The sequence below is a fragment of the Tympanuchus pallidicinctus genome, unplaced genomic scaffold, assembly GCF_026119805.1.
Source record: "Tympanuchus pallidicinctus isolate F22 unplaced genomic scaffold, pur_lepc_1.0 scaffold1, whole genome shotgun sequence".
In the NCBI taxonomy this organism is placed as follows: Eukaryota; Metazoa; Chordata; class Aves; order Galliformes; family Phasianidae; genus Tympanuchus; species Tympanuchus pallidicinctus.
In genome coordinates this window covers 32,725,361-32,740,128 of record NW_026294618.1, presented here as the reverse complement: position 1 = coordinate 32,740,128, position 14,768 = coordinate 32,725,361, and the positions used below count along the sequence as shown (strand labels likewise).

General features: G+C 38.9%; 1 protein-coding gene across 2 annotated transcripts in view; it reads left to right on the top strand.

The window, feature by feature from the left end:
- The window catches only part of ME1 (malic enzyme 1), a 155,787-nt gene that overhangs the window by 139,082 nt on the left and 1,937 nt on the right, over positions 1 to 14,768 (top strand). For both annotated transcript variants that reach the window (XM_052682685.1, XM_052682696.1), the window contains 4 exons: positions 3,594 to 3,699; positions 5,542 to 5,684; positions 7,859 to 8,032; positions 14,617 to 14,715. In XM_052682685.1, coding sequence (XP_052538645.1) covers positions 3,594 to 3,699; positions 5,542 to 5,684; positions 7,859 to 8,032; positions 14,617 to 14,715 — 522 coding nt within the window. The remainder of the gene's footprint in view (positions 1 to 3,593; positions 3,700 to 5,541; positions 5,685 to 7,858; positions 8,033 to 14,616; positions 14,716 to 14,768) is intronic.

Here is a 14,768-nt window from a genome sequence, read left to right as displayed (position 1 = left end):
CATTAATCTTTCGAGAATAATTCTCTTCACCTTCAACAGTTTGGAGAAAATGCATTGTACTGTTTATCCAGGCAGGCTGAGAATGCACTAAAGATACTGTGGTTGACTTCCTAGTATTTCAGTATTTAGTTTGGGGCTTTTTATTCAAGCAAATTTTGTATGATGCACAAGGAAAATCATTTTGCCTATTGAAGGAAGTACCAGTGAGCTGCATGCCATGTTAATGTTAGGATTATGCCAGGAGGAAGGCTTGAAGCTTCTGGAAGACATTTGCTTGCCATGCTGACAGGTCTGTTTGAGTTGTATCTCTCCTGAAGGAGTGAGAGAGTACAGAAAATGGCAGGAAGGCCAGAATGGGCACCCCTGAGTTTTAGCTCCATCCTTTTCCATCAACTATCCAACAAAATCTCAATGAATTCCCCTTTTTCTTCTGTAGGTGCTTTGGGGGGCACATTTGTAGGCCTCTACTAAACAGACTTGCATCTCCTTAGTCTAAGGGCAAGTACACAGAAATTAATTGTTTCTTCCTTCCTGCACATTTCTTCCTTCATGCAAGGCTTCCCTGCTGGCAGGGCACTAAAGGATGCTTGCAGTGCTTTTCTCAAACTTCATATTTTTGCTGAACTTAGAATTTATATTCCCCAGATTGGTGAATTCTTATCTAAAACACTGTTCTCTAAATCATCAGAGTTTTGAAACCAAATTTCAGAGAAATTTTTTAAGGAGGCATTGTGTAGATCACTGAATTAACAACTAAGAATATTTCTTCAAATCTATTATAATATATACACATATAAAGTATATACATACAAAATTCTAACCTTAGATTTCTCTTACAGACATTTTCCAAGCAAAAATCTCTATGTACATAGCTGTTGCTATTTTTGCTAAGCCACAGAATTGAGTATTACATTTTCAGTTAATATACTAGAAAAATATTTACTTGGAGATGTGATTCACTCTGACTAATGGGATCAAACTAATTGAGTGAAAGCCAAATAAAAAAGTTCAACTTTTTTTTTTTTTTTTTTAGAATGGTAGAAGTTAAATGTGTGAAATTGAGATAGGGTAGAAATGATGGCCAACGGCTTGTGAAGGGATGCAGTGGATCACATCTAGCTTACTGTTTGAGTATCCCCTCATAGCTAAGTTAATGAGATGATCATTTGTGTCAGTAGGAAATGGGGTCTGGAATCCTTGGGGTTATGACAATATGTATGTGGACAGTTCTTCCATGATTTTGGTTTTAAAATGTTGGAGTTCCTCCTCAATAGTCAACCAAACATAAGACTGTACAAAGAAAAGAGTACCAATGTATTTCTCCATAAGGAAGTCAGCCTCTGGCCTCTTAGCTATTACTAGTTGTGGAAAAACAGAGCATTTCATTTCCCCGTCAATCTGCATGCTCCCATGACCAGAGCTGTATGCTCTGAGTGCCTGGAGCAGGCTGAGGAGTGGGCCAGCCCATATCATAGCTATTAGAGGAGATTTATTTTATACTGGGTACCTTCTGGGGGGACTGAATTCAAGAATCAGTTTGAAAAGTGGCTTCCCCAATAGCTGCCTGATAAGCCATCAAGAAACAGATTGAAGGAGGAGAAGGGGATGAGAGTTTTCCACAGCACCCACCAAAAAAAAAATAAATAACCTTCCTTGATGTCAGGCTCTTTGTAGCACCTCAATTTCAAGCAACCTGCCCATCCCAATGTATCTCATTATTGCATTCTAAATTATTCCTAGCAACAAGCTTTTGGCCAGGAGGTTATATGTACAGTTGTTCTTTAATGGCTTAAGAAAGTCATACTTTCCCCCTGCGAATACGAAGGGAGATCACTGTTTTGAAATGGACACACCTCAGATGTGTGTGCATAGACTGTGGTGACATCTGCTGGAGTACTGGAAAACGGCAGATGCAAATGCGTAATGATGGGGAAGTGATTGAAGCATAAATGTCAAAAATTGCCTATATTGCAGCATTCTCTGAAGGCTGGGAAGTTTACATTTACCCACAAAGGAAACTAAGTGCCTGTATGGTGGTATTTCTCTGGTAATATTCCAAGAGAACCCTTAAGACCTGTATATACACACACAGATATAAGCCTCTTAATGAGAAAACTGTATTTAGGTTACTAAAAAAGAGGTCCCGAGGAGTATAAATCTGGAAATTAGTTGTCATCAGGGATGAGTCAAGAGGGGCTGGCATCCCGAGGCAGAACAGCTGACCACATAACAGATGTACCCTGCTTCCTGTGGTACCATCTGGAAACTTTACATACAGCTGAACATAAAAATTTGCCTTTCATTTGGTGTACCAGTTCCTGTGGTTACTGTTCAAGGAGCAGCAGAGGAACTCCAGCATGGCCACACTGCATTGTCTAATGTGTACTGACAGATCGTTCACTCTTGTTAAAATTCAGCAAAAATGTCATTTAAAAAATGACTTGAACCCAATAGTATGTGCACTACTAAGCTGAGTTAAAACAGATTCACAGACTTCAGTGGCATCATGGAATGAATGCTGTTCCAATACTTTCTGGGATTAAGGGAACTTTTTGTATTATTGGTAGGATAAGGTGTGGCTATGGAGGCAAGGATACACATCTGTATACAGCTAAATTATATTTCACATCCTGTTTTCCTCCTGCACTTCCCTACATATCTGTATCCTCTTCTGTCTCCTTAAAGGGTGAGGTGTTTGAGGGTCTGGCAATGTCTCTGAGATTTGAGTTTGAAAGTGCCCACCTGGCTGTGGGGTGGGATTGGAGGAGGCATACAATCTTTAAAGAGTTTCAGCTGTTCTGCTCTGTGTGTATAGACAAAGGTCCATGCATTTAGGCAGTGAATGTAATGTTTACAAGCGTGGTATCTTTCATGCCCCCATTCCAGGTCCCTTACACTGAGCACTGAGCCTGTCAATGTATGTCAATGTATGTCAATGCATAGCCCTTTTTCCAGCATCTGCCACGGAAACCCTGTTGGGCATCAAAGGAAATTGCCAGTGTAGATCACATTGAAGTTTGTGTCACAGCAAAGTCAATTTTGTTAATTAAGAAACAGTGCATTGAGCAGGTGGTTAGAATATTTTTTATCCTTAAGAGTCAATGAATGAAGTACAAAGAAGTATGAAGTAAAATAGTCTCCTTTATACTTTCCCCTGTATATTCTCTCTGTTTTTAGGCAAGAACAAACCTGAAAAAAGTTGAAAAAAGCTTCCTGTCCTAGCACTTCTGGGTTGTTTGTTATATAACAAAGAGTTTGAGCGAAAGTATGACAACTTTAAAAATGCTGAGAAAGAAATCTGTGATGTGTTTGTTTAATTGTTAATACAGTTGGTTTCTAGAGCTTTTATGAATGTGAAGTGAAATTATTGAATTTAATTCCTCTGCTTCTTAGAGAAATAGATTTCTCCTGAGCTATCCTAAGAGTAATAACTGTATACAACGTAACTTGTTCTGATATGGTATTTGTTGACAGATGCAAAAGCAGAAGTGAAAATAGGACGTGTTGAACCAGATACTTCATAAACTGATTATCCCAGGATATTAGGTTCCAGAAAGCTTATAGTAAATATCTTTTTCTTTTCCCTTGCTCAGGGGCGTGCCTCATTAACAGAAGAGAAAAGTCATTTTGCACATGAACATGCTGAAATGAGAAATCTAGAAGACATTGTTAAAGATATAAAACCATCTGTGCTAATAGGTAATTTCTTTTACTTTAACGCAATGACCTTATTCTTTGTTTGAAGAAAAAAACAGAGATGTGGCTTCATCTGAAGACAAGATCAAGTTCCTCTGAACAGAGTTTGCCTTTGTGGTTTTTTAAAAAACACCAGGAACATAATGGGCTCTGTTAAGCAACCGAACAAATATCAGCTATCCAAGCATGTAACATTGCTCTCACTCCAAACCATCAGTTTTACAGGAAAAATAATCCAACTTGTTTTAAACATCAAATAGAGAAGCTTATCACCTTCCTAAATTACTTCTGATCTAATGAGGACAGTGTAATACAAATGACCTCAAACTTAGACTGAGAAAACAGTTAGCAAATGCAGAGCTGTGTAATTATGAGCCAGTTGTATCTGAATATTCTTTTACTTCACATTTAGCTCCTTAGCCCTCAGTCCTTTGTGAAGACCAAAACACAGGTTTTACAAAGGCTTTTGCTTTTGTAAAAGTTGCAGGACTTTGATCTCAGTGAAGAATTGTTCAACTATCTGCAGTTTGGTTGTTGTATTTCAGTGACAGTTTCAGGAAAGAAAAGCAAATACTCTTGAATTGTTACTTAATATGTAAAACTTGAACAATTATCTGCCTAGTAAAATCAGTTAGGAGATGCTAGAAAATCTGAAATGCCACAGTGAATATTATGCTATGTTTTGACTATGCCTTGAACACACGGCCCTTATGCAGTAAAATCTGCTTTTTGACAATGATCTTAAATGAGGTAAAGAAATTTGGCTTGGGTTTGCATGCTCTCCTTGTGCAGCACCAAACTGACCTTTAGAATGGGCAGTGTTGGAATGCACCTTTAGGCACGAGTGACGAGAAGTTGCAGTGCTGACCCAGGAGAGACCCAAGCTGCAGACTCCCATCTCCTGGCCTGCATTTGGATCCTTTCCTACTCCCCCACCCAAGCATTTTTTCCTGCTGTGGAAACTCAGAATGCTGTGTGGAAAGCAGAGCCAGGTGTCAGGATGCTGAGCAAGTAAGAGGCCACCTTCTCTACAGCCTGTGTGAGAAGTTGTCCTAAGAATATGGTCAAATAAAGTTCATTCAAAGGGCTGTTTATCTGTTTCCCATGGAAAGCATGGCAATCAGAAGCTTGACTCTTGGATTCCCAGCTCTTATAGGTTAGGTAGAAATACATGTTTACTTGACATCCCAAAAATATGATTTCCTTCTCCTCTCCTCATTTTTGGTTAGTGAAGCATCTGAGATCTGAGATACTATACAGAAGCTGCACGTCTACATTGCAACAGAATCCAACTTAAATTAGATGCTTTCATACCACAAGACTGGCACCTAGTCCTTGTGGAAAGCATTTATAAGTGTGGACAGGCTTGGGGAAAGAAAACCATTACCTTTAATCTCTGGTAGGATGGAAAGTGTTGAATTTTAAAAGATTGTTGCTGTCACGGAAGCCTTAGACTTTTAACTGAAATTATCTGGCAGTTGAGGCTGGAGATGACAGCATGACCAGCTGTAGGACACAAAGGCTGTCATTTATCCTCTTCTTGTCACACAAGTCATGAGACTTAACAGACAGAGATACATCTTTCTACTTAGTAAAGTGAGAAGTTCACCAAAACTCTCAGAGATGTATAGACCCTCTCTCACATTGGAGATAACACTGAAGTTTCACAATTGCAAAATCTGGTATACAAAGCTTTTTTTTTTTTTTTTTTTTTTTGGGTTGAGTTACATTTTTGAAATGAAGGTATACAAAAAAAGAAATACTGTTCTTCTAAGTGTGGCATTTGTTACTTACCTGGCATTAATTACCTTTTCTGCTTGTTGTATGTGTCTTTTTCTTCCTTAGGAGTTGCTGCAATTGGTGGTGCTTTTACTAAACAAATTCTTCAGGATATGGCTGCTTTCAACAAAAACCCAATTATTTTTGCTCTCAGCAATCCTACCAGCAAAGCAGAGTGTACTGCTGAGCAGTGCTACAAATATACAGAGGTAACCAAAGAGTAATACCAATCTATGTAGTTTAAAGCAAAACTCAAGATTGGAATGGGGAAAAGGTAGAGGGTGAAATAACAGGTACTGATAATGTTTCTACCTGTAGCTAAGATTTAATTGAATTAAGTGACAGATTTTATCAAGGCAATTTCACTGAAGTCACTAGAAGCTTACACTCTCATTAAAAAAAAAAAAAAATAAGCATAATATTTGTTATAACTGAAGGATCAGTAACTGTCAGATATTGAAGTCTTATGCCTGTTTTTGTACAGTACCATTTGTTTACTGCTGTGTTAATAGCAGTATGCATTTTATTTGAGGCATTACAAATACACTTTGCTGTAAGAAAGTATGTCAGTAAAGAAAGAAAATCATTCAAATATTTCTTTATTAATAATTACTCCACTTGGAGTAACTGACTCCTCTTTGAGTCAATTGACAAGGATTTCTGTTATGGAAATATAGGTGAAAATAATCTATATTGTCTTATGCAAGTGCTAATGCACACATTATCCTGTAATTCAGTTTGGGATTTGCCATGTATAAATAGTTGACTGTATGTATTTTATAGTGGCTTCTATTTGGATTTCTTTTTGAATGCAGGGCAGTTTGAATGACAGCTTCAGTGTTTAAAAGACAAATTTAGCATGGCCATTGCCCACTGAAACGTACACAATTACAGTGCAGTGCAAGAATCAGGGAAGCAGACTGCATGGAGGGCTGGCTATAATGGGTAACAGCATCTGGCAGGCAAAGAAAGGGATACACTGAAGTGTTTGATCTCTCACCAAAACATATAATAAACAGGCCAGGAAAATGTTGCATGACACCAAACTAAACAGAATTATCTTCTGAAGAGCAAATACAGTATATTTTAAAATGCACACTTTCAATTCTCTAAAATAGGCATGGATATTTCTGATACAAAGTACCTCTGAAGTTTTAACATGACATTTATCACCTCAGTAATGCTAGCATAAATGAAAGCCAGCTTCTCTTCCCCACCTCAATTTACTGCTTAAATTCTAGGGTGCTCTTTCCTCAATTAGGCAGGAGCTCAGAACCTTTGGTGCAGAGCCTCTGAGATATCACTTCTTCCCTCAGTGCTCTAAAACTGACACCAAGCCTAGCACTCCAGCTGTCTAGTGCTAAGCTATTAGCAACATCAGCTTTGCTTCTCTGTCTGGCCACCCCATGTGCTTCTGCCCCTATCTGATGGCAGTGCCAGAGCAGGCCCTACATAGCCTCCCTCCTGGACAGAAGGGAGGGTGCTCAGATCACGCAGCACTCAGGTTCCCACATGCTCTGCCATGTAAAATGAGTTGGCTGCTCCTTTCATCCTCAGGATAAATGATATGGCACAGATTGTATCATCCACACAGCTAAGCTCCCTGATACCCCCAAACAGGCTAGGTTTTCCGTGTTGCCTGCTGGTTCCAACCAGTGTTTGGTGCCTGGGATCTGTTTGGGACAGCAGCACCATCTGGATCACTTGGCACTACCCAAAAGTCCGCTAGAAAACGGGTGTAGGTCTACCAGTATTGGGTGTTCACATACTAGCTCCTGAGCTGGTGTCCAAGCTCTACTCAGTGCTTTACAGTAAGTGAATCCACACAGTTCTAGCAGAGGAAATCCCATCACCAAACTGTGCTGTAGGCGCACTGTGAAATGGCATTCCTGGGACAGAACTGGCAACTAAGTCCTCCACTGAGCTGTGGGGTCACTGGAGAGGCATAGAAGTGAGCTGCTCTGCCTGTCTGCAGCTCCTCAGAAGTTGCCCTGTCTTTCACACAATGTGCAACACTTGCTGGCATTGGTGCCATTTTTGTGGTAACTTTGCTGTTGTTTTGGGGAAGAAAATGTCCAGTAGCATCAAGCGTTGTTACTGTGACAGTACTGTACCTTCTTCTCTTACAGCTGTAGGTATCTACTTTCTTCCCATATGCCCTTCCTCTGGTGTGGACACACAAAATGAGTAATTGGTGCCAGCCTTCACCTCTTCCTCCTCTAAACTGTACAGATAGCTATGACTCCTGAACATGGCAGTATGTACTCTGTGACATCAGATAGACATCCACAAGTAATTTCTATACTGTTGAAAATTTCTCAGCCAAATATGTGAACAATATATTCTCAAATAACATTTCTTTGGTTTTCTCTTTACAACATAGGGACGTGGCATTTTTGCCAGTGGAAGTCCTTTTGATCCTGTCACTCTTCCAAATGGAAAAACTCTATATCCTGGGCAGGGTAACAATTCCTACGTGTTCCCTGGTGTTGCTCTTGGTGTTATTTCATGTGGAATGAAACATATTACCGAGGATGTGTTCCTCACAACTGCTGAGGTACCGTATAAAAGTTTTTTAAATTTCTTAATATACTAAATTGGTAATAATAAGAAATTATGCAGAAATAACTAAATATTGTCTTTAAAATTGAGAAAATAGTGACTTTTTTTTTTTTTTTTTCCCTAAGATCTCTATTTACAAGGTATACTATTTCTTTTTAACGAGGTGATACTTGGCCCAAAGGACATCTGATGTAAACTTCATGTTCTGTTAGAATGGAAATGCGAGAGACCCTTTGGCAATGTACTGTCATGGGTGCCTATGTACAGTTCCCATACCTGTGCATACAAGTTTAATTTTAGACTTGTATTCTGATGTTGGTAGCTTTGGGTGACTTTTGTGGGTGTTTTGCTTGCAAAAACTACTTGATTTTTTTTTTCTTTTTGTTAATATTGCATAGAGTTGTTAGTATCATTTCTGGACCTCTCCTGTCAACAGCTGGTGAATGTGCTCCATTGCTTTCTAGTTATTTGCACCTCATCTTGAGGTGATGTTATTCTTTCCATTTTGATTCCTATCCTTTTCTGCACTGGTTCCTCTCTTTCCTCAAGCAACATATCATCATCTTTGTTCATCATTATTATCCAGCTTTTTGTCTGTCCTCCTTTATCTCCATCTGCTAGGTAAGAGACAGAGCAAACATATTTCATTTTGGGAACTCATTGACCTCTTCCAAAAATTATTCAAAATCTGACATCTACAGTCTTACAGTATGACATTGCAAATGCACAGGATTATTTCTTCAGCACACATCAGAGAAGAATCTGGCTAAAGGCCTTTCATCAAACAAAATAACCAGGAGTTGTTGAAATCAAATTCTCTTACACAGGTGTTTTTTTTTGTGTATATTTTTTTTAATTTTTATTTTTAACAAAAACTCCCCCAAGTCGATCTTTCTGTAACTGCTTTTTTGCTTAGGAAGACTGTAAATTTCTATGCTTTTCTGGATCCAACATCTTTGCTCATCTGCTATAGGCAGATAACATCCTTACCACTCTGCTCTGACTTAATCCCTGTCCCTTCATTCTCCTGCATTCTCGCACTGTCCTGATGTTCCTGGCTCCTTTGCATCTGCACCAATGTGATGAGCCTCACAGAGTTCAGCTCTGTCCATGCACACTCATTCAAAGCCTGATGCTTTCTTTTCTCGTTTGTTAATGGTACAGAAAAAAGCATGGTTATCCCCAGTTTACCAAAGTAACTGTGATTAATCTTGATTCTGTGCAATCATGTTTACCCACTGCAGTTTGTATCCATTTGCCATCCATACAAGTTTATGAAATTGCAGTGTCCTGATCCTTAAAGCTGTACAAAAACCTGGAGAACACATCAGTAGTGGCTTACACTGAATAAGCCTGAAAGCAATGAAGTTAGAAATTATGGAGCAATCAAAAAAGAAAAAGTTGCACCAGATAGCAAAAAAGAGAATGCCTGATGCAACTCTAAAGGATATTGCATTCCAGCATCCTTGCTCCCTGTGTCTTCTTCATGGATTAAAGGGAAGAAAGTGGCCCTTTACTATCACCCTAAGGCAATTGGTAGGCAACATAACTCTTTGACTGATGGTATGTGGTATGAAGCTTTCTTCAAGGGCAGACACTTGCATGCTGCCATTGCTGGGTTTCTGATATTTTGTTTGAAGGTGCATGCTACAGCATCTTTTAAAAGGTTTGCCAACAGCTTGCCCCCCATGAAAAAGACATTCACAATTTCCATCTTTAAAATTAGTAAAAGGCCCAGACTGTCTCCACTAGCTTTAACCATCCTAGGAGGGCAATGATCCATCTCATAAGTCTTTGGATAATTATATCCTCCTTTTAAATCCTCCTCTGTAATTTCAGTTGGACACGGTGATCTTCACTTGCTGGTCTAAACTGCTGTGTTAAACAGTTGTCTTCTTTCATTCTTGATGTTGCTTTTGGTTTGGGTGAAATGACTCCTGTGTATAGAATGTTGACAAATGAAAGGTGACACATGTAGATCAAACTGTGTTTTAAGTTGCAGTGTTGCAGTCTGCTAAGTCACCAAAAACTCATTTTGAACCAAGAAACTTAACTGGAAATAAAATGGTGTCAGAAATATTGAGGAACTTCTGAAATGCTATCTTGAAATAGATGTTCTTTCCTGACTCTTCCTCTCTGCTAAAGATTTTCCTACACAGAGTACCTACCCCCTTAATAAAATCCCTAGTAACGCTTGACATGTGAAACTATTTTTTCCTTTATGGAGAATCTGTACTGGCACCAGGTTCAATGAGTAGCTATTTGCAACACACCTGGAACTGAAAGAATTCATATTTGGTCTTCCTCACTGTGTGAGAGGCACTTCATTACTGGGGATTCAGTGAGCTCAAGGCAGCTTACAGACCTGGCAGATCAAAGGATCTTTGCCCAAAGTGTCATCAGAGGTGCTAAGGACAGCTTAGGCCCTTAGCTGAAATTACAGTACAAAGCAAAGGTAAAATTTTTAACTGTTTTTTTTTCCTCTAGATATTTTCCAGTGGAAAGAAAGAAATCAAAATAGTCCCCTGTGTTTTTCAGAACATTTGTTTGTACTCTACATTTGAAATGGAAGGGCCCAAGATGCTGCAAAAGTTATGGAGCCAAAAAGATGCTTTTTAAGTAGAGGAACCTTCTCAGTTTAGTGGTAACTTTCTTGAAAAAGTATAAAATCCAATCAGCCCAGGCTGCATGCCTGCTGCTGCTTCTTTGTGCTTTGCTGCCCCTCCAATTAAATCTGATAAAAGTCTCAAATAGTTTATTGTAACTACAACAGGTTCTACTTTCAGTGTTCTTTTCTTCATGTCAAGTAAAACAGAATGTAACTTTGATTTAGGTTTGATAAACCTTGTAAAGCTGTAATAGCTCTTAACTGTAGTCAGTTTCTCTGGATGACAAGGGACATTGCCTATTCTATGTCATACCTAACACAACAGAAGGGAAAGAGAATTATGAACCAACTGAATGTTCCTGACGTGTTATTTATAAGTTACTCCTTCCACCATAGAATTTATGTCCTATAAAAGTCAGGGAGCCACTATTCGTTTTATTCCATTTGTCCAATCTTGGCTGCCTTTCACTTCTTCTGTTAAAAACTGTAATTAACTAAACTATGAACAATGAAAAGCTGTCATACTGGGTTGGTCTTAAGACCCAAAGAGTCCTATACTTTCTGTAAAAGGAATGAGAGCAGAAGCTGAGGAAGAGAGGATAAAATAAGAGGAAAGGATAGAGCGATCCTTCTGCTGAAAATGTGTTCTCAGCAATCTGTGCTCTACAGACTTTGTGAGTTGGAAGTTTTATCCCTGCACGGCTTTCTCTCACATATGAGACCAATGACTTTTTAAACATTTGAATCTTCCAACATCTTTTAGCAATTAGTATCACAATTCAATTATGAGTTCCATGGAAAAAGAAACTCCTTTCATGATTTCCTGCTGCCTGATGACTTGGGTTTCCTATAGCATGATGAGAATTTTATTTTTTATTTTTATTCTCCTGCAGTCTTCCCTTCTCTTCTTTCAGGAGTCTGATTTCCTTGTACAGAGCCTAACCTTCTGAGTGCCTTCGTTATTCTTTATACCATTCATGATTCTACCCTATTCTTGCTTGAAGTAGGTAAAGAAAGATGCACAAAGTGATCTTGCATCCCAGATTTATACATTGATGATAATTACATTTTCTTTGTTGCCTCACACTTTCTTAATAAATCCAATTGTTGATTCATTTTTTTTTCCATTGCCATTGACCTAATGGTCTCAAAAGTTCTTTCAGAGACCACATGAAGAATGTGTCATTCTTTTGCTTATATAGGAGAAAGTCAGAAGGAACAGCATGCCATCTGTACAGGCTAAGCTTGCTAACTCTCCCACTTTAAGCATCATCTTCATGTTTTATGGCTTGCTTTCTATCAGCCCTGTCACAAAACAGAAGCACTCTGCCCCCGACCTTTCTTCTCAGTGATGTATTTCACTGACAGCAACTTGCCGTTGATCATTTCAGATTCCATCTTTTCTGCAGAATCTCACTGAACTGTGAACAGCAAAATTCTCTTTTTGTAAGCTCCTCCTTACACACCAGATGTATACTTTGTTTTATCAAAGGGCTGTGCACCATTTGTGGATAACCTAGTTGCTGTTACAGAAAGCAAGCAGTAGATCTTATGTTATCATAGCTCCCCCTAGAGGGGTGTTATGTCTGCTATATCTGTCAATATCAGATTAAAAGGTAAACAATCTTCCTTTACCTGTTTTTCTGAACTAGAGTATGTAACCTCTAGCTGCACTTGTTACAATTTTCCCTCCATATGGAAAACCCTGCTGCACCTAGCAGAGTGTCAGGTAGATTGCAAAAAAAAAACCAACAGGATCTCTTTGAACCTGGAGTTCCTGTCATGTTAGTCCTTTAATTCAAGCATTTTATCTGCTGCTGTCAGCAGGATGAACTGATGATAGCAACGTATCTTTTCTGGTGCAGTCCTCATCATGCATAAGCAGTGTGCACAAGGTCCTGTTTCCCACATACAGCACAAGATGTTGGAACTACTTGTTGCTCTGTTACAAGTAAGCTAATTCCTTCTCTCAGAGGCACACCTCTTGCTTTCTGTTTGGGCCATGTTATCAGAAGGATAGATTCCAAGGGCAAGCGTGATGTACTAACCTGCAATTGAAGCTGCTTATGAAATGTAACAGATTTAAAAAGCACAAACTTGTGCTGTACAAAAAGACTCCTTTTCTTGTTAGTGTTTTGTGCTCCCAGCTGCTCAAAGAGCAAGCAATGCCCACAATAGGGTAAATTCTTTCTGTGCCCAAGTAAGACAGACATATGTATTTGTCTGCTTTCTGAAAATGATTTAACATTTTCATAATATTTGAAAATGATTCTGTTTTGAGAACTGTAATAGTGAATGCTAGAGAAGACAGCTTTTAGTTTTTAAACTACTTGAAGCCAGACCATGTCTAATATATGAGTTTTGTGCTTAGTTTGCTTAGAAGCTATTTAGATTTGTTTCTGACTATCAGCTCCCTAGAAGATACAAAGGTGGACAGCTAAAGAACTGAAACCATCAAGTCCACCAAAGAGATTCCAGAATAGAAGCAGGTTAATGAACTGATCCCAGCTGACTCTCAGGCTCAGTAAACCCAAGGCTGGATTATCATGAAATGCTGTTCTCTATTTCAGATCCCCAAATGACAAACAAACTTTAGTTAGCAATAACAAGAATATCTTTAGACCCAAATATATTAGTTATTAGTTATTAGTTAGCAAGATCCTTTGCTTCTTAAATGTTATCTGTGGTAGTAATAGAGGAAGTTCATGAAAAAAGACAATGTGTGCAGTGTCTCTTCACTCTGTTGAGAATGCCCTCACACTGCATGGTAATAGGTTTTTCATGGGGCCAATGAGGAGATGGTCAAATTTTCTCCAGTTTGCCATGCTTTCCTGATCTGTTCATTACTGGAGATGACTGCAAAACACTTCCAGTCTTGGTGGAAGGACTAAGTAAGAATATCTAGGCTGTAGAGGAGATGCTTGGATGTGAATCAGAACTTCTTTGTCATTGTTTAGTACTGTAGTATCTTTAGTACTAGTGGTGGCAATGGTGATGAGGAGACGGTTGGACTGGATGATCTTATAGGTCGTTTCCAACCTTGTGATTCTATGATTCTATGATTGTTTCCCCTCATCAGTCTGATGGAAATAATAAGTAAATCAAACAGAGATTCAAAATAATTTCTCTATTAATCTGCTGTGGCTGAGGTGACAGACCTGCTGCAGCATTCAGGTGGAGTGGACATAGCAGCAGTGGGTTTGTTGTCCCAGCAAGCCCGAACGTGGACCTTCTGTTTATCAGTCTGCCTGCAGTGACTTCCAGAAAGCCTGGATAATCTTAACTTGGCTTTACTTTGCTCTGTGGTTGACTGTATTTCCTTTTCTGATTTCATACAGATTAGACTGGTGAGCTGGATGTATAAGAAACCTGGTTAGCCGCTAGTAATTTTATTCAAAGCATTTTACACTTAAGTTTTCAGCATTATTTTCTGCACAGGATGACATAACAACCATCAGAATAACAAGTGCTTCTATAATTTTAGAAGTCTATGGCCCAACTAAAACCAGTGGCTGGAATTCATGTGTCTTAGTGAACAATTTGCTAGTTTGTATGCTATGGCCTCACTCAAGATCCTGTTCAGTGCCTCCTGTTCTGTTCATTGCACAGCCTGTCAATGCTTTTATGCCAAACATTTCCTCTTACCTAAAAAAAAAATTAACCAACCAATATCAGATTTGAAATTAATAAATATTTATTTCCCTTCTACTCCATCTACAGGCACATGAATGATTCAGGTTTCAGTACAATCAGAGTGAGAAAAGGGCATAACTCCCTCAATTTCTAGCTCTTATCTGGCTACACCTAATGATCAGGCAGATTGTTAAAATCACTAATAGGGAAATTAAGTCACACAGTACCCATGTGACCTGCCAAAGCATGACCATTTATTTGTGTAAGACTAGATCAGTGCCTCATAAAGTTACAATTGTGTCTGCATTTAAAGTTTAACATGTCTGCCTTATTTCTAGGTAATAGCTCAGCAAGTTTCAGAGGAGAATTTACAGGAAGGTCGCCTGTACCCTCCTTTAGTCACAATTCAGCAGGTGTCTCTGAAGATTGCTGTGAGGGTAAGTCATTTCAGTCTTTCCTGGCTTTCTTTTCTTCCCATGCTGAGCATTAG